Source organism: Agelaius tricolor, unplaced genomic scaffold, assembly GCF_023055355.1.
Source record: "Agelaius tricolor isolate 1412-34295 unplaced genomic scaffold, bAgeTri1.0.p SCAF_7, whole genome shotgun sequence".
Lineage (NCBI taxonomy): Eukaryota > Metazoa > Chordata > Aves > Passeriformes > Icteridae > Agelaius > Agelaius tricolor.
Window position 1 is genome coordinate 26,247,522 of NW_027269267.1, and position 18,820 is coordinate 26,266,341.

An 18,820-nucleotide genomic window follows, 5' to 3' on the forward strand; every position below is an offset into this window, starting at 1 on the left:
ATGGTGCCCAGAGAGCTATGTAATTGTGACAAGACAAAAGCCAAAATAAGCAAAAACTTCATTGTTTCAGCTGTGAACTAGACAATAAGGGACAGCTTATGTGATTGCTGCCAAAGAAAGGAACGGATTTTCATAAGCATACAATTCTGATTTTGTTAAAATCGACTTTTTTAGTAAAAGATTGATTTTTATAAAATTAGTAAGTTTCATTTAGTTATTGAGAGAGTATTTGGTTTAGAGCCTTTGTTTTATATGAAGTTGTAATCTGAGACTGCGTACAAAATTCCTGCTAACTTGAGTGAGTTCCTCGGTATGAATGGCATGAACAAACAACAGCTGAAGAAAACAAAGGCCTAAATACCTAAAAGGTGTTGTCTTAGGCATCTAGAGAAAAAAAAAAAAAAAGGAATAATGATACGCTTCTACTTCTCCTTCGTGTGCATTTTTTGCCGAGTTCTGCTTCTCCCTTTACCTATCCCCAAGTAGTTTCTACAGTTTGCGGGCTCAGCAGGGCTATGATGTGTGCGTTGTACCGCACAGAGGTTTCCTAATCTGCTCCTGCCGCGCTCTGCAAGCGGGGCCGGTCCCGGCTGTCAGCCCCGGGCTCCGCGCCCCAGCGCTGCCGCCCCCGGGGCCGGAGCGGGGCTCGCCTCCAGCACAGCTCGGTCCCGCGGCCGAGCGGGAGGAGGCGCGGCGGGGCAGCGTCCCCGGGAGGCGCCGGGGCGGGCGGGGGTCGGCGCCGTCCTGCCGCGGGCACCCCCGCCCCGGAAGGGCGCGGCGGCCGCTCCCCGCTGCCCGGGGCGGCGCAGGTGAAGGCGGGGCGCAGGGAGCACCCACTGGCCCTGCCTGTCGCTCCGCAGCGCTCCCGTGCCCGCCCAGTATCGTTCATCGGCTCCCTCCACTGCTCCCAGTTTCCTCCCAGTAGTCCCAGTGTCATTTCCCGACTCGCCCTAGTGGCCCCAGCAACATTTCCCGGCTCCACCCCCGTCCCCCCACGTCCCCGTGTCCATAGCGGAGGGGTTGGAATGAGATCCATCTTTAAGGTCCCTTCCAATCCAACCCAATCCATTCTACAGTTACGAGTACTCCCAGCATCATTCACTAACTCCCCTTAGTGTTCCCAGTTCGCTCCCAGCATCATTCCTGGTTTCCATTCCGTGCTCTCATGCCATCCCAGTTCTTCCAGTATCGCTTCGTGGCTACCCTCAGCGCCCCCAGTGCCACTCCCACTACCCCAGTGCCGCTCCCTCGCTCTCCACCAGTGCTCCCAATGCTACTCTCTGGCTTCTCCCTGTGCTTTCCCTTCCCGCCCAGTTTCACTCCCTCCGGTGCTCCCAGTACAATGCACTGGCTCACTCCAGTGTTCCCAGCCCATTCCCAGGCACGGGCAGGTTTCCCGCCTCCCCCCGCCCGGAGCCGGTACCGGCCGCTCCGGGAGCCGCGCGCGGGGCGGGACGGGACGGGACGGGGAGCGGGGACGGGGAGCGGGGACGGGGAGCGGGCACGGCCGCCGGCGCGCGCGCCCGCCGCGCGTGACGTGCGCGCCGCCGGGGCCGCCCGGCGCGATCAGAGCGGCGCGCGCCGGGCGGGGGCCGGGCCGGTACCAGGCGGGCCCGCGCGCGCGCGCCGGGAGCGGGGAAGGGCGGGGGGAGCGGCGCGGGGGCGGCCCCGGCCCCGCCCGCCGGATAAAGCCCTGGGCGGCGCGCGCGGCGGGCAGAGCGCAGCGGGCGGGGGCGGGAGAGGGAGAGCTTCGCCGGCAGCGCAGTCCCCCCCGCCTGCCCTCGGCGGGACTCCAGTGGCGGTAGCGACAGCGGCAGCGACGGGGGGCATGCGGGGCATGCGGGGCCGCGGGGCGACGCGCCGCAGCGGCGGCGGCGAGCACATGGCATAGCCGGGGACCGGCGGCGAGCGCCGGGCCGGCGTCACAGCGGGTCCGGCGGGGCAAGCGCGGCTCTCTGCATGTGGCGAGTGAGGAGGCGAGCCAGGGAGCCCGGCGGCACCGGCGAGCACTCGGCGGCGCCGTCCTGAGCCGCCCGCCCGCCATGGATTGCAGCCTCCTGCGGACCCTCGTGAGCCGATACGTGAGTACCGCCGGTGCCGCTCCACCCCGGGCGCGGGCGGCAGCCCCCGCCGTGGCCCCGGGCTCGCAGGAAGGGCTCGGTCAGGAGTTGGGCGGTCCCGTGACCGGCTCGGCGGCCGGGGAGCCTCGGGGCCGCCGCACGTGATGCCCGGTGCAAACGGGGATGCAGCGGCGGCGGGTGCCGTGCGCTCCCCGCAGCCCGCCCGCCCCACGGGACTGTCCTTCGCTGAACCTCAGCGCCTTGACCTGAGTTCAGAGCGCTGTAATTCACAGGCTACTGCGATACGTAGTTGGCAGGGCAAATAAAACCTCCCGCTCTCCAGCTGCTTTTTTTTTTAATATGTTTTCTTTTGGTTTGTTTATTACCATTCTCTTCCCTATATTGTTTCTGTCAAGCGACTTTTTTTTTTTTGTGGAATTGTCCAGTTTAAGTATACTGACGAATGGTCGGAACGGTCCCAAGTTTTTTTAGGTGTGCGTAGTAAGATTCAAACACGTCAGACTTGAGGGTGCTTCGGGGAAAGAGGGCAGATGTGGCTTGTTGGTCAGCGTGTGAAAACCCATCCGCATCGCCCGAGAGAGCAACTGGGCAGCGCGTTAGAGTGGGGTCCAAGTGTAGGCTCAAGTGCGTCAGTGAGTGCTGCTCCAGTTCCATGCAACCCTAATAAGTGCTCAGGATAATGGTTTAAGTAGATTAGCAGGATGCCTGTAAGTGTGGGGTTGTACAAGGCATGGGGACCTTGTACTAGGACATGGCAAATTCCTGCTTTTGGGCATAGAAGTAATTTTTAAAAGACAGGGAGATAGAATACGAATTTTCAAGTACAAATAACTTTTCTTCCTATGCCAGAAGTACTTTTGCCTTGGTCAGAGCACTCGAGTTTTCTCACTTAGAGTAAGTGCACTTAGTTTTGTGTGTGACAAGAGCTGTGTCCACCTAGTACTGGCTGAAGTCTGTCTTTTTGAAGTATAAATGAAGAAAAGTAGCAGAGATGAAAATTGTTGCTCTTTTTTCTTCCAGTTTGCAGTAGGATATAGGTGGGATGAGGAGAGAGTAGAGAGGGGAGTATTAAAATCAGCTATGTGTGTATGGATCTTTAGAAAGTGGTCCTAAGAAAAGGAAGAGAATACTCCAAATAATGTGTAGCAACAATAATGATGAGGTGTAAGAGAATGGTCTCTATGGATGTAAAGACCAGGTGAGTTGTGCTGAGGTCTCTTTGGAAAGAGGTAGGATCACTTTGGGTGTAGAGATCTGTCAGTGCTGATATGACTGTTGGATTTAGTTTAAGATTTCTTCCTTTGTGTTTGCTCACATTTGGAGCCTGTACAAATGGCATGGTCGTTTTGCACAGAGCAAGCACACTGTTAAATCTCTTGTGCATAGCGTTGTTGGTGACCTCTTCCAAGGTGGGCTTAAGCATCAAATATGGAAGAGAAGACAGTATGTTGAAAGTAAGGGGCTTGAGCTCTTGAGTTGTGGACTGTCACTACTCTCCTGCACGGCTGATGAGACTAAAGCAGCAGTCTAAAAGATAAATGAAACATTATTATATCCCATGTGAAGAAGGCTTCCTATTGCCTTGGTCACAGTACCTTTTGTACTGTGTGTATGCTGACAGGCTGTGCCTGGGTAATTGGGTAATTGCCTAGGATGGTCCATGCTGCCTTGTCTATTTTCACCTGTTGCTTCTTGTTATTTTGCTTTTGCTCAGTGTCTTAACTTTGAAACCTTTCTTCCACTGAAGGGTAATTTTAAGGAAAAGGTGCTCTATTAGAATATGATCCCAGTATTACCAGATGGAATGTGTCTGGCCCTTGCTGCTTGACCAAAGGCGGCAGCTGTGGTGTTTCACCTCAGAGACACCCCTGGCTGGCTGGATGCTGCAGCTGGCACTTGGAACAAGTCCAGGCAAGCAGGAACTCAGGTTTACCTCTGGTGGAAAGGCTTTAGGCGAGGTGAAGGAAAAGGAGACGGATTCTGCTGTAGTATTTAATCCAGAGTTTTATTCCAGGGTAGCAGATCTCTGAATCTTGTAACAGCTCCAACAGAATCCTGACCGCATGGTCGCTGTGTCTTTCTAAGCCCAGGGGAAGGGGTAGGTGTGCCACCAACCAGGTGGAAGGGTAGGAGTCTCAGGGGACAATGACACCTGGACTGGCCAATGACCCCAGGGCTGAGAAGCATCTTTTGAACTTCACCAACCAGACGCCGCCCTTGCTGGAATGTTAAGATTGACGGACAGCACTTGGCAAGGGGGAGGGGAAGGGAGCTGTTGGCACACCTGAGGGACTGGGAAAGATGAAACAGGATTTTGCTTCACACCGCAACAGTGCTCTAAGTAAATTTGTGTTCATTTCAATAAGACTGTTGAGGTCTGGCAACCTTATGTTTGTGTTGCATGGTTTTTCTCGTCTATTTCTCTTTTGTACCTCCATGGTTCAACTACTTTTGTAAATCTACAGCAGTGAAAATGAAAAGTACTAGTTTGACTACTGGGCCTGAAACTGACTGCTCTGCATGAGTAGCAGATGTACATGTCAGGTGCATCGCTCCAGAGCTGTTCACCAAAGCTCCGTGTGCACCAGCCAGGCACACAGATGTAGATGTGCTTGCCACTTTCCAAACTGCTTTTAATAAGGGAGACAAGGCAGAGACTTCTGTGGGAGAGCTGGAGTGGATAGTTACATCTTGTGTTTATTCCAAAGTAAGCTCAAACTTGGCTTTGATTAAAGTCAATACAAAAACTGTTTCATGATCAGGGTCCTAGAACTATGAATCTTCGTTCTGCAAGTCTCCTGGACTTGTTCAGCTTCAGGTCCTTCCTAGAGAAAGACTGGTCTCTGGATTATGCTGAAAACCTTGGCTGCTGCACCTGGAGGTGCCAGGTTAGCTGGGAGCTTTTATGGTATGATCTCAGGAAAACAAACAGTTGGGATGTGATGTACTAATGGAGACTGCTAATAGGATGGTTTCCAATAGTTCTGTGTCATTAATTTTCTTTCTTGGTCCTGTTTGTTGTAGGACATAAAAGTATAAGCTAAATACTAGAGGGTTTGTTGTGATTGGGAAGTTCCCTCCCATTTCTCTTTCCTTTACTGGACAGTTTCTGTCCTGAAGCAGTGCAAAATCAGTGCACAAATTTCCAAGGCCCTGTGGAAGAGTAGCAATGACTGGGTGCTGTCAGCTTCCTGGTTAGCATTTTCAAATATTTGCTGTTTTACCTGCATTGAGTGTCCTTTTTAAATCTTCAAGGCATTGAAGAGTTTAGTGATGGGGGTTGAATAAGGGATAGGTTCAGCATGCTAGTCATACTGTACTTCATATATCTCTTCACCAGGAGATGTTGTAGTCTCTTAGAAGGACAGAGGGAATTGTCTTTATCTTACTAAATTTTTAAATTGGTGTTCTTTTGTTCTGCCTCTTAAGATCATCCTGCAAATTTTGGGTTCTTTTCACTTCACCTTTTACTTCCTGTAACCATGACTGCAGCCATACTCAATTTACAGGACTGATGGTGGAAAATAACTTTGTTATGGAAAAAGTGTTTGTTTCACTGCAGTACAGCTGACATGAAGTTCAGTTTTCCAAATCCTTTGGAAGCTGATAAGCAGCATTGTAATTTTCTTATTTGTGTCTATTGAGGTAAATCTGTGTATTTTACTGCTTTAGAATGTGTATGATCTATATTAGAGGCATCTTTAAGTAACAAAATAGAAACACCCTAATTTAGAGCTTTGCTTCTACATGGAATCATAGGAACTGAATAAGTCTTCTACATTAAGATAAATAAGATAAATTTTGACACCAAAAAATTATTTCCCAAATAATGGAAATAATTTTGACACCAAAAAATTATTTCCCAAATAATGGAAATAATGACTGTGTGTAGATAATATGGACATTACTAGGTGGGACTATACTTTTTGTCACATACTCTATAAAAATAGAACCTTTTTTTGTAGATGTTGCTTTTGCATCAGACAAAACACTTTGCTGTCTTCTCCCTGGATTCCCCAGAGGATATGTGCTACCCCAGGGAGGGCAGCTGCACAGCCAGAGAATACAGAATTAGCATGGGGTATCTTGTAAGTGTCATGCAGAACCTGCTTAGTAACAAGAGAAACTTGTTAGCTTAATATTAAGCAGTACACTTAATACACATTTAGGGGAAAAAACAAGCATATGATGGCAATTAAAACTGCCTCCATACAAGATTAGCTTCTGTTTTGTAGTTAAATTATTTGGGACACTGTGGATATCATTAGGTGATCTGTTCTGCCTGTGTTAATGCAGCTGCTTTAGTTTTCTCTGATCACTTATTTTTTGCTGGTGATATGACTTCTGCAGTCTGTCCCCATCACAGTCAAAAGTTGGTTAATAATATTTAAATTATTTTAAATTTTGGTGACATCTTTCACCAACTGAACCCTTTCCTTAATAAAACATGGGCATATGTCTTTTGTAGGTGTTCATGGCTGAACATGGATTTGGATATTCCTGAATACTGTTGATTTGACTGTATCTGGGCAATCTGGGAAGATGTTGCCCTTTAGCATGTGCCTTTTGGACGCTAAATGGTTGCTGAACATCTTGCTGCCTGTGGTGACAGTCTGTTCTGTATCTATAAGACACTAAAAGCCCCTGCCCAGGTTGATGGCTTTAGGTTGTACAGTAAATGCTGCTGGATCAGAGGTCTGTATTACTGATGAGTTTTGCCTGTGTTATGTAGTATATTTAGAGATCTTGCTACTTTACTGCTTCTCCCCTTTCAGGTTCTCCTGTTACTTTAGGATTACAAATCTGGATTTTAAGTATTTGTTACCTGTGTAAGTATCTCTAAATGAAGGTAGTAGCAGGTAAGACGTGTTTCTAGAAGGAGCAGGGATTTACTACAGCTTTGGTCTCTGGGGAGCTGCTGGCCTATTAGTTGTGCAAAAAATCTCTTTTTTTGGGAGGCTGGAACAAATTGAGTGTACAAATGGATGCTCTATTTTTCACTTTTGTAGAAGTGGGTCAACTTTAATTGTAGTTTGAAAAGACACTTGACTAGCCAGCAAGTTATGGTAGGGATTTTTAGCAAGTTCTTAACTAAGTTTCATGACAGCCTGTGACTTTTTGTCATTGACTTAAATGATTTTGTTGCCTTTGATTTGCATTATAACTCTAAAACTGTTTTCTAATTGGATTTCCTAAGTATTTTACTTGTGTATGTAGTCTTGGTAGATATAAATAAATATTGAACTTGAGTTTATTTATTTATCTTACTTTGCAGTAGAGGTTGATAACTGCTTTGACTGGAAAGTTGGTGAAATTGTAAGCCTTGGTGCTTTATAGTCATTTGTGTCTTAAAGGACAGTCCATTTGTCAAGTGTTTCAGATCACCTATTGTTTTTTAAATTTAGTCTAAATTTAGTTAATTCCTTTGAGGGTGTTTGGTTCTTGCTTTTGCTTCTGAGTTTATTCAGCCTCCTTTGCAGTCTTGCAGATGAGTATTAAACTGGTGATGTTCTTAGTCAACGTTCCTGTTAAGCAGTTTTCTTCCTAGGCAAGTAAGTCAAAAGCATTGTTATGTTTTGTTTGTAAGTTCAGAGATATAATTTCACAAAATCTGAAGCTGTTTTAAGCTGTATATAAACACAGTCTGTATATGACAGACTTTGTCTGCTGGCTGTGTTGAGTGTACAAAAGATGCTTTCTGTAGGATCTATATATGTATTCATGGGTCAGCAATTGTAACTTGCAGCTCTTAGGGGTTTGTGTCTATTCCTGGTATGTAATCCATTTTTGTTATCTCTTGTGCAAGTCTGTGTGTCACAATGTTTTTTTGAAACTTGAGATGCTTCCCATCTCTCAGCTCTGCTTCACTGCAGGTACCAGTTCTTCCTGCTGTGGAAGGTTCAACAGAGGGCATCAAACAGCACAAGTAACTTTTGAATCCCTGTTTCCCTAAGCACCATTGCTTTATTTGCCTAATTGCCTTTTTCTCTTATTTTTTGGGGGGGTGGTTATCTCTATGGAATGCTTCCTGCTGACTTTTCAGCAATTTATTTAAAAAGGGCAAAGTTTCAAAGCTTTACTTAAGTTAATTTTGTTGAATGTGGCTGACAGAATTCAGCACTCCTGCAAATTTTGCTCTTCACAAAAGAGTCTTGTGTTCATTCTGGCTTGTAATGTACTCTAGAGATATATCAGTATTATCTGATGCTCAAAAAGCACCCAGATATTCTCCCTTCCCTCCCTTCCCCCATCAGTTATTTATTGCTGAAGGGCAATAAACATGGAGAATTGCATGAGCTTTGTTTTTTCCCCTCCCCCTTCACTCCATCAATTCACTAATTTACACAAGAAAAACATCATTTCCTTTGTCTTTTGAGAATAAACAAATGAAAGTAGGACATTGTGTATGTAAAACAGTTAACTTACAGGAAGTCAGTGTACATATTACATGCTGGTTGCTATTGACTACAAAATATTACTCATCTGCACTCATCAGATGTTCTATGATAGTAGAAAACACTGCTTTTGGAGCATCTAAATTGTAGAACTGTTTCAGTGACTTAAAATAGATCAAGAAGTTTTGCTCTTTCTTTAGCATCAAAAATCCTGAAATGAGAACCATATAGTTGCTTTTGTCTCTTGATAACATGTTGTTTGGCTTAAAAAAAGTTTAATATTGTTCTGCTTTTTTGTGTTTTCTCAAGCACCACTGAGTATCAGTTCTGCAAGCAGGAAGCCTTTTGAAAATTATTTTTGGGAATGGAAGGAGGACAAAGTACCAAAGTAACATGTTTATAGCCTAACATCTCTGATCACCATTTCTCATTGATTCTTTTTCTTCTGTCCTACAGTAGTGGTCATACAGCACTCAGAAAATGGTGACTGGGCTGACAAGTGAAGTATTCCACAAATATCATGGCCAGCTACTTTTGTGGTCTTGAGATGGATGTAATAAAACTTAGTCCATTTAACTAGGTTGAAGTATGACTGGAAAGCCATTGTGGTTTCTGAGGTGCTCCAGCAGGATTTACTGTGGGATGCCTGCTGCATGTCATGTGCAGGTGTGTCAGGGAGCAGAAACAAGAGAAAACTGTCACAGAGAAGACTGAGCAGATGTTTTAGAACCTGTTATGCAACTGGATTCAACTTTACTGTTTTTTTTTCTTTGGTTTTTTGTTGGGCTTTTTTTTGTTGTTGTTGTTTGAGCAAGGTAGCATACCTCTGCTCCTACAAGTCTTTTAGACAGATGATATTTTTTCCAGAATAATTCTGGTTATTCAAGTGGCTTGCCATTACACAGGATAATGTATTATTTTTATAGTTGTTGAGGAACATTTCAGCAGAAGTTCATCCTGAGCTGTGAAGTAAAATGACACTGGAATGCTATTATCTTCTCTGCTATAATTACCATGGCAACAGCTGCAGGTAGACAAGGCAAACCAGGAATTCTTATTCTATGTCATATGTACACAAGCTGTTTTTCTTCCCTTTCAGTAATGACTCTGAGAAGCCTGTGGCACAGACTCTTGAGTTGTCATTAGAACTGTTTCATTTGTTGTTTTTTTTTTTTTCAATTTAACTTTGATTGTAATTTTGAAAGTATTGAGTATTTGTGATACTATATTAAAAATGCCCTCTTTTTAGGAAGAAACTGGCAGCCTAGCTTGGATTGTTCTAGGAGACTGAGATGGGCTGGTGGCCCGGTAGTTTTTTGTTTGGAAGATCACAGAAGATAAATGATAAATCACCTAGATATCGTTCTGCTTCTGGATGTTAATTTCTATGTGCATTCATCCTTTCTTGGGACAGGGATAAGAGTATAGTCCACCTTTCCTGTAGCAAGAAGTTGTAAGGGTAGTTTAGTGCTTCCAGGTAGCAAAATTACTGTGTCACCAGAAGAAAACTGGGTGTGAACACAAGCTTGTAATGACTGTGTTTTGGCGTTGTTTCTTTCTTGTTACCTAAGTGTTCTGCATTGCTTCTCATGATACCATCTATTTCCCTCTTTATTTCTCCATCTGCATTTATATGCATTCGTGTGCAGATGGGTGTACATGTGCTTCCTTAAATTGTGTGCTATTCATTTAGCAATGTCAAAAATTATGCCAGGATTTTCCAGGGATACAAATGTATATTGGTATTAAAAAAAAGGGTCTTCCTATGTGCTCTTTTCTGATTACTGGGGCATACTGGGAATGTATGTTTTGGTGTGCTTCTTACTTACAGCATCTGTGTTGTTACTACTAGCATGGAAGCATAACAATTTGAAGATTTCATAGAAACATTTTTCCTTTTCTTTTTGCTCTTCCCTGTAGACTAATTTCCCTTTTTGAAATAGGAGAATCTGTTTCCTTCATTAATCATTAAGCTCATCTAGATACAGGCCACGGTGAGGGGGAATAGTGTTTCTTTTTCCTGGTGACACTCACTAATCTCTTTGCTTCAGTCCAAAGAGGATTTCATCTAACCTATTTTGAATAGAGGATTAAGGACAATTAGGCTCTTCCTCTGCTTCACCATTAAGATGGGATGTTTTGAAATCCTCTGAAAAGAACATCTGCTGATGTGCCCTTAAAGTTTTGCAAAACTAATGTTAATAATCAAAATAGTTGTATGCAGAAAACAAACCTTGTGTATGAAGTACTTGTTGGGAGATAATTGTATGGATGGACTGGGGAGAGGGAAGGAATACTGAGCTGTTTGCGCAGTAGATTTTTTTGTCTCTCTATATTTTTTTAAAATTTACACTGTGGAGTAGACATGCAGATGAACCAAAATGGATTTTTTGTTATCTGAATTGCATTAGTAACTTGTAGTTCATGCTTAGCATTTTACATAGTTATTCCCTTCTTTTCAAAGTCCTATTAATGAGCTGTTTGCAGAAATTATTTATGCTGGTTATATTCATTGTAAGTAGCATCTCTTGAGATGAATCTGAATCAGCAGTGGCATTTGATGGCTAGCAAGACACTTCTATATTCAAGAGGTCATTAGAAAATAAAACTGAAAAAAGCTACTGTTACTGGAACATATATGATGTGCCTAAGACAGTATAAGGATTAATGTGAAGGAAAAATGTCTGTGTGCATTTTTGAGAAGTTTGGCTTGTAATTTTATACTGTAAATGATGGAACTGGTTGCCTTCCATGAAACATGGATAGTATCCTGTGAAGCTACAAAGAAGGCAGTTGAATGACAGTCTCTGAGAAATTGCACTTGCAGTCTTAATTTCATTAATAATAGTTGTAGATATGTTACTGAAACTCATAGGTTCTTTATGATTATTTCCTGCAGAACACCAGCGACTCAAATCTAATCCTATTTTTTGGGTTGGTAATATATCTGAAGAAGGGTTGTTGAGAAAAAGCTGAAGTCTATTTACTTGGTCTTTATTCTTGAGGTGACTGTGAGTGGAATAAACTCTAATTTCCCAGGCTGGCATTATCCATGGTTCAGGAATGAGAGGAGTGTTGGGCTCTGGGATCCCAAAGCTCACTTCAAGGAGAATTGGGTTCTCTTGAAATGTATCTGGTGTCTTTGCCTATGGCTTGGGCTTGAGGCTGTAATCATAGAGGGCATGCCAGTTGCTGGATGAATTTTGGGAATGTGGAGGAAATGCTGTTGGGGAATTTGACATCTGCTTATTCAGTGAATACTTTTTCAGAGGGGGAAGACATTATTTAAAATTTACTGCATGAAAGTTCTTAAAAACCAGGTTTCAATTTAATCTTACTATAAAATGTGCCTGTGTCGATATGCACTCTTATTATGTGAAATACAATATGTATGAAAGGGGTTACTGTATATGTAGGCTTAAACCAGTTTATTGACTGAGTCATGGCTAAAAAAGTAAACTTTTATGCTGGTATTTGCAGAAGTGTACTGTAAGTTCAGGCTAGAGATTGTGCTTTGGTTGAAAAGACTCCTTAGACTCTAATCAGATTTTGATAGATTAATGTTAGTCCTTTAGTTTAGTACTCAACACTTTTTCTGCAAACATTGAATACACTGACGTAGCTTTTATTTATTGGTGTGTTATGTGTGTGTTACAAAACAGCTGTAAACATCTTTCTATTAAATTGTGTAGTTCCTTTTTGGTTTTTTTTTTTCCTGTGGAATTACACTAATAGTAACCATGATGTTCAGAGTTACCTTAATCTTTCATATTCTAGTCTCCTCACCATCAGTATGAACTTTGGAAAGCTTGGCTCTGATGAATCAAACTTCTTGCTCACATAGGCCAAGAAAAAAAGTAATAATAAAAAAGAAATGATTTCTTGGGTAACCTTAAGTATTAAAAAATTATCAAGTTAATTTAATGTTTGAAATACAGTATATAGATTTTAAACTTTCTTATACTGATTCTTTTTAAAAAATATTTAGTGTTTTTATGCTTTTTAACTAGAAGTAATCAGATTTTCAATTCCTGACTACCTTAAACAAGCAATTTTCAGAGTTCTAAACAAATCCCCTTTATTTTTGACTTTAAGCTCTTTCTATGCTGTTGGTACAGCAGATACATATCTAGTTGAATATATTGTTGGTTGTTAATACCATAGTGGGGAGGATGGGGGCAGGTGGGCTAAAGCTAGGCTAAGAAATTTGTTTAATGGCAATTATTGAGCACAAGTACAAAATTCTTTCATCTTCTAAGATTAAAAACCAAAAAGACAGCACAAAACTAACCCACAGGGTTGTTTTAACTTCACCTGCAAATGCTGTGGTATTGTTAATCTCCTGAACAATGTTAACTGACTGCTTGCTATTTACAGCTGTCAAGTGACCAGATGGCCTAATTTGATAGGAGGTGCCTGTGTATTGGCACTAAGAGGGAAGAAATGAAGAGAAAAATGGGAAAAAGCTCTCTGCTTAGCCCAGAATGGCATGATGGCTTTAAGCTGATTCATGAATATGAATATGTTGACTTCTTGATGCTGTAAGCTTTTCTCTGACATAAGGAGGTTATGTTTCCATGCTGTTGGCTGTAATGGCACAGAAGCAATAGGAGAGCTTCACATGCTTTTGTGAAGCAGTGCACAGTGAACACAGGCAGGTATAAAGACAGGTTAATAAAGGGCAGTCTGGATTGTGGTTTTGCATGTCCTGCCTCTTTGAGCCCAGGAGGTCTCAAATTTAGAAGGCTTGTCTTTTTGTCTTAAAGGAAGGTTCTTAAGCCTCTGACTTACTTCCTAAGAAGTGGAGAGGTTACCTTGAGCATTTTTATTCTGCTAGTGATAGTTGCTGTAACTTGTTTAAAGCCCTTTTATGGCAGCATATATATATATATAAGAAGTTTTAAAAAAATTACTTGAGACTAGATTTCTGCTGGGCATGTAGAATTAAAATATCAGTATTCCTTTGCTATTTTCTTGCAAACTCTAAGGTATTTTAAGATTAAAATAATAATGCTTTTACACAGACATTTGCTTCCTTAAATGTTAAAAATGGTGACAAAAGCCAAGCAATGTTTGCTTGAGTTGTGGTAATGGTTTAGTCTCTGAGAGAACTGCAAATACTTGCAGATCTTTAAGGCTGGTGAGGCAGTGGCATATAGTAAAAACGGTGCCCCCAACATAGGGAATGATTGGCATCTGACTCCACTGATTCAGAATGCTGAACAATTGCTTTATTAAACTATATTATATTACATTATACTATACTATATTAAAGAGACACTATATTATACTAAATTACATACTAAAGAAAACTTGTGACTGTCTCAAGACAGCCAGGACCCAGCTTTGAGTGATTGGCCAAGGAAACAAAACAATCCTCAGCAGAATCCAATTGACAAATCACTGCAGGTGATCTTGCTAACACATTCTACATGTGCAAAAACAACAGGAGCAGAGAATAGAGATAAGAATTGTTTTCTCTTTCTCTGAGGTTCCTGGATGCAATTCCTAGGGAATATCCTTGGGAAATTGTGCCTGCCTGCTTTCTAGAGCTGTGGCTACAGTGGCTTTTCTTGCTTTCTCCCTCTGCCCACAGTCAGACCACTTAATTCTGCTTATAATGACTATTTCTTGCTGCAGAATAGCAGCTGCTTGGTTATGTGGTTTCTAGCTGATCTTTGACAGCCTATAATAAAGGGAAAAAGTGCTACTGCACTGTCAAATTCATAGTTATGTCTCAGAGGTGAGGAGTGGAAAAGGAGCAATGTGGTCTTTGCAGCCCTGTGGACTGGAGCACAGGGAGCTTCTCACCTGGCACTGGGCACTTAGGTCAGTACAGGAGTGAAGAAGCATGTTTGTGATGTTTGTGGGGCTGCTGGCTGCAGGCAGCTGCATCTTATCACTTCTTCCTAAAACTGATTAAAGGTGTGGTCTGCACTTTCCTTCAGTTTCCTGCAGTATGTGGAAAAGACCAAAGCAGAAGCATTAAGCAAGCTGAGGCAGTGGTATATAGCTCCTGGAGCCTTGCAAGAGCTGACAGAAGGGACTCTGGCTGCACACACAGGTCTGTGCTTTTTTTTCCTCTTGGGATGTGCTGTTGGCTCGTTCACAGAAACATCTGTTTCACTTTGCTGAGTGACAAACCACTGGGCCGTGACTGTGTGTGGGTGCATTCCTGGAGAGGCAGCTCTGCTCCTCTGGGTTTGAAGCTGAAATGGGTGAAGCAGTAGCAAGTTTGGCTGGGAGGGAAGGAGTGTGCCAAGTGCCAGAGTTCTAGTAGTGCTTCTGACTGGGTGACATCCCTGAGTGCTGACTGATGAGTCAGGGGCTGATTTGGCAAGATGCTGACATCCATGGAATGCTGCCTTGTTTTGTGAGTAGCAGCTGGCATCAGAAAAGAAGTAATTGGGAGAGGGGTGGGAGTTAACAGTTTGTGTAAATGTCAAGAAGCTTGAGGACTTATAGAATGAGGAGAAGTATGTGGGGGACTACATACTGGAGAGAATGTTACTGAAAATTAAACCAACTGGGAAATAACTCCACCTTTTTCTCCCCAGACTCTCTTGCTAATGTGTATGGTCTTGCAGCACTTGTGTCATGTGGTTTGACCTTCCTTAAGTTTTAAGTGCAGTCAAAACATAATGATGTGTGGGGGAAATGGAACAGCCCTGAAATGCCTAATGTTTCCTCTTGTGTTTATGAGAAGATGTTTTATAGAAATAAGGATACCAGTGCAGGAGTACTTCAAGATTATGAGAATCTATAGCACAGGCAGCTGTGGGAGACTGGTATCTTTGGTTTAATATGAAGACCAGTGTCAGATGCTTAAAAATCAAGGTTTCTTTGCATGAAGACAAGGTGTACACAATGTATTTCACTAACGATATTTGGAATGAATTAATTCTGAAAATATTTACTTAAACTCAGCATTGCTGAAACAAGCAACAAAAAAATTGTTAATATCAGGCTAGTCTGAAAAGGCTTCATGCTTTCTAACTCTCTTTCAATAAAAAGTGACAAGATGATCTGGAGACATCCCTTCTAACCTGCATTGCTCTAATTCTAAAATAAGAACTAGCGACTTCTGCTTAATTTAAATGAAAAAATACTCTTGCGTCTTTTGCAGCCATCTTGGTTTTAATCTCTGAACCTGTGGTAGGAATAGGACACCCTAAAGTTTAAAACAGGCTTTGTGGATAAAGCTGCATAACACCCTTAAGAGATAGCCCAGAGGCTCCACAGCAGCAATTGGACTGTGTGGTGCATTTGTGCTTTAAGATCACCACAACTTCCCTGTGTTTATCTGCTCAGGGAAAACGACTCTAGGTGGAACTGAGGCTTTCATAGCTGTGCACCTGACCAGGCTGAGGTATTTCTCCTGGTTCCTATTCTTCTAGTCAAAGAAAAATTACTGCAGTCAGCCTGTACATGGTTGTCCTCCTTCCCTATTCTCTTTAACTCATGTGCCTATTACAAAAGCTTTTTCCTTATGAAATGGATTTTTCTCAAAGTAGTAAGTGTTAAGCTGTCTGATTCATGCACCTTAATTCAGATGCTCATAATATCTAAGAAGTTCTAGCCTGAAAAAGGATGAGGTGAGTAGCTGGGTGGAGAGGGAGCTGTGGATGGGAAGCCCTTTGAGAGCTACATGCCTATAACTTAATTTGGAAGCTGCTGTTGTGTAAGTGTGACCTGAGAGGCTGGAAAAGAAAAGCTACTAGACTTTAATTAGTAACAAATAGTGTGAAAATGCTTGTGCCCTTGAGACTTAAGCTGGCCTGTCTCAGCTTTCATGACAAGATCGTTGTCACCGTGGAGCACTTGATGGGTGCGTGTGCTCTGAGGAGTTACTCTGGAGCTCCATTTAGGTGCTGAAACTACATGTGTCTAGTTTTGGGAGTGTGGGAATGGTAAAAAGAAGATAGAAAATGGCATCAACTCTAGACCTTGTTATGGAGTTACTTATGCAATGCCATTAATGTAGAAAAAATACTGGATCGTGGTAATGGGCATGTAGCAGTAAGCTGTTCTTGAAAGACTTCTTACTGGGTTAAGAGATTACAAGTTTTGGAAAGGATCTCAGGCCTTAAATTGAGGAAAAGGTGGTGAAGAGTATTTGACTATTAGGAAGGAAAATATGAATGTAAAACCTCCTTGATTTCAGTGCAGTTGACATATTCTCTTAAAATAATTTGGGTTAATGCAATGGGTTTCTATGTCTGCTTTAAAATATTAAAGAGATAAGAATGGTAAAAGAATATTCCATAGAAGAGTGGGAGTCCTTGACTGAAAGAGAAACTTGAGCATCCTGACTTGATATCATGTGCTTGAAGTCACGTGTTGCAATGTGTCCTTCTGTGCTTTCTGAGCTGGTGGCTGACAGAGAGCAGGCTATAAATACTTCTCTCTTCTCCACTTATGTGGTCAGTTGAAGCTTGATTGAACTTTCATTTAGAAATTGACCACTAAATTGGCAAATTAGGCCAGCTTTCCTGCTTTTGATTTGAGTTTACTCTTTAAAAAAAAAGGGCATAATGAATCTACCTGCTCCTGTGAAGTGTTTTAAATTGGGATGCATTCTTAAGAGGCATGTTCTAAAAGAGGATCTGGAAGTTTTGGTAGGCTGTTCCAGGAAGAAGATTTTTCTTCCCCTCTTTGGAGTAGACTTTTGAAGAATTCATGTCACTCCCTGGAAAGGCTGACTCCAGCACAATCTGTTTACATAAAACCGTTTTTGCTAAAAATGTTTATTATTATTAGCAATTGTGTTAAAACATCTGGTCTTATTTTGCACAGTTTATGGATGTTTCCATTAGCCTTTAAAATGCTGGAGGCATTCCTGAAAAGGGTTAATACTGAGCCTAAGCTCAGAATAGATTCCAGAAAGTATACAGCCCTTGCTCTGGAAGGCATCTAACAGCCTCACTTGGCTTGCTAAAGCTCTGTTTGTCCAGCTTTTGCTTCCTCTGCAGATGGTTCAGGATGCTGTTTCTCCATGCACTGTGTCAGAATAGTGAATTAATCTTTGTCCAGATGCATCTTAGTCCAGTAGCTCAATTTCCCTTTGGTACTGTTTCAGGTAATCTTACTATGATTCCTGTTTCTTCTATAAAGGCTTTCTTCAAGGTCCTTTTCTGCTCAGATTTCCTGGTTCATTGTTCCACAGTTATTATCCTCCTTGATCTCAGATTGTGCCAGGAGTGTCTCTCTGCAGTTCTTTGCCCACCTTGTCTGTCTCCTTGTGTGCATCCCTACTGAGAGGTTACAGGAAGGAACACAGTGAACTCCAGATGAGTTCTCATGGCCTAACAGGAACAGGGGCTCCCCCTTCCCACAGTCTGCTCTGGCTCATGTGATCCCCAGCTGACCACATCAGCTGCTGCACTGTGGGGCCTTACACAGGAAGGATTCATTGACCCTTGCTTCCTTTGAAGATCCCACTGCTTTGGGTGTTTGGAAAACTACAGCCAACAAAGCCTGCTTTTGTTATCTCCCTCAAACTGAGCTAGTGTATGACTGAAAGGATTATGCCACACTAGGTTACTAAATATATTTTTGCATGATACTCTTACACTAAAAAGAAAAACAATGATAGCTATCTCCTGTAATGACAGGAGTACCTTCTTTTAGTGGACATCAGTGCCAGTACTTTATTTTAGTACCTTCCAAGTCATTAGTACAGAAAACAGTGCTGCAGCTGTCTTGGCAGGCTGTGCTAGGAAGAAGTGCAGTTCCTAATTTAGTGTGTATCTGATTGATGCATTTGAAAGTGGCAATTCAGCCTGGCACCAAAAGAGGATTGAAAGCTGGTGCAGAGCACAGTAGGGTTTAGCTTATGGTAGCTCAGGGCTACTTCATTCTGTACAAAGGGGAAATGTTAGGGTGCTCACCCTGTGCCTTCAGAGAAATGAATTGCAGGATGGTCACTGTTGCAGCCTGGCTGCTTGTTGCTAGAAGGAGTTGGAAAATAAAGGTGTCTTTTGAAATAGGTGCCTTGCTGTCTTGAGGCTTTGGAGCTTTGACTGGCCTCCTAGCTGTGAAGCAAGTTCTGTACCTGGGAGAACCACCTGAAAACATTCCCAACCAGCATTATTTTGGTCAGTCCAGGTCTGGTTTACATTTTGGGTTATCTAAATAATGATCTGATGCTTAGGCTGGGTTATCTAAAAAATGATCTGATGCTTAGGCTGGGAAGCTTTTGTGAGGACACTGGTTGCTGTTGGGTCACTTCAAATAAAATCTGGAATCTTGTTCTTACAGGCACGTGGTTTGCAGGAGCAGTGATACATAAAGCTGTCTGGTTGCAGTTTTACAGAGACAGCAAGAGCCTGAGGGAAGCTTGTT

General features: G+C 42.8%; 1 protein-coding gene across 5 annotated transcripts in view; it reads left to right on the forward strand.

Annotated features, from left to right (window-relative positions):
* The first annotated feature begins 1,680 nt into the window (after positions 1-1,680).
* ATP11A (ATPase phospholipid transporting 11A) overlaps positions 1,681-18,820 on the forward strand; it is a 118,882-nt gene continuing 101,742 nt past the window's right edge. For 3 of the 5 annotated variants that reach the window (XM_071430635.1, XM_071430636.1, XM_071430637.1), the window contains exon 1: positions 1,681-2,081. In XM_071430635.1, coding sequence (XP_071286736.1) covers positions 2,043-2,081 — 39 coding nt within the window. In that variant the 5' untranslated portion in view covers positions 1,681-2,042. The remainder of the gene's footprint in view (positions 2,082-18,820) is intronic. The other 2 variants (XM_071430638.1, XM_071430639.1) reach the window with 1 other exon arrangement.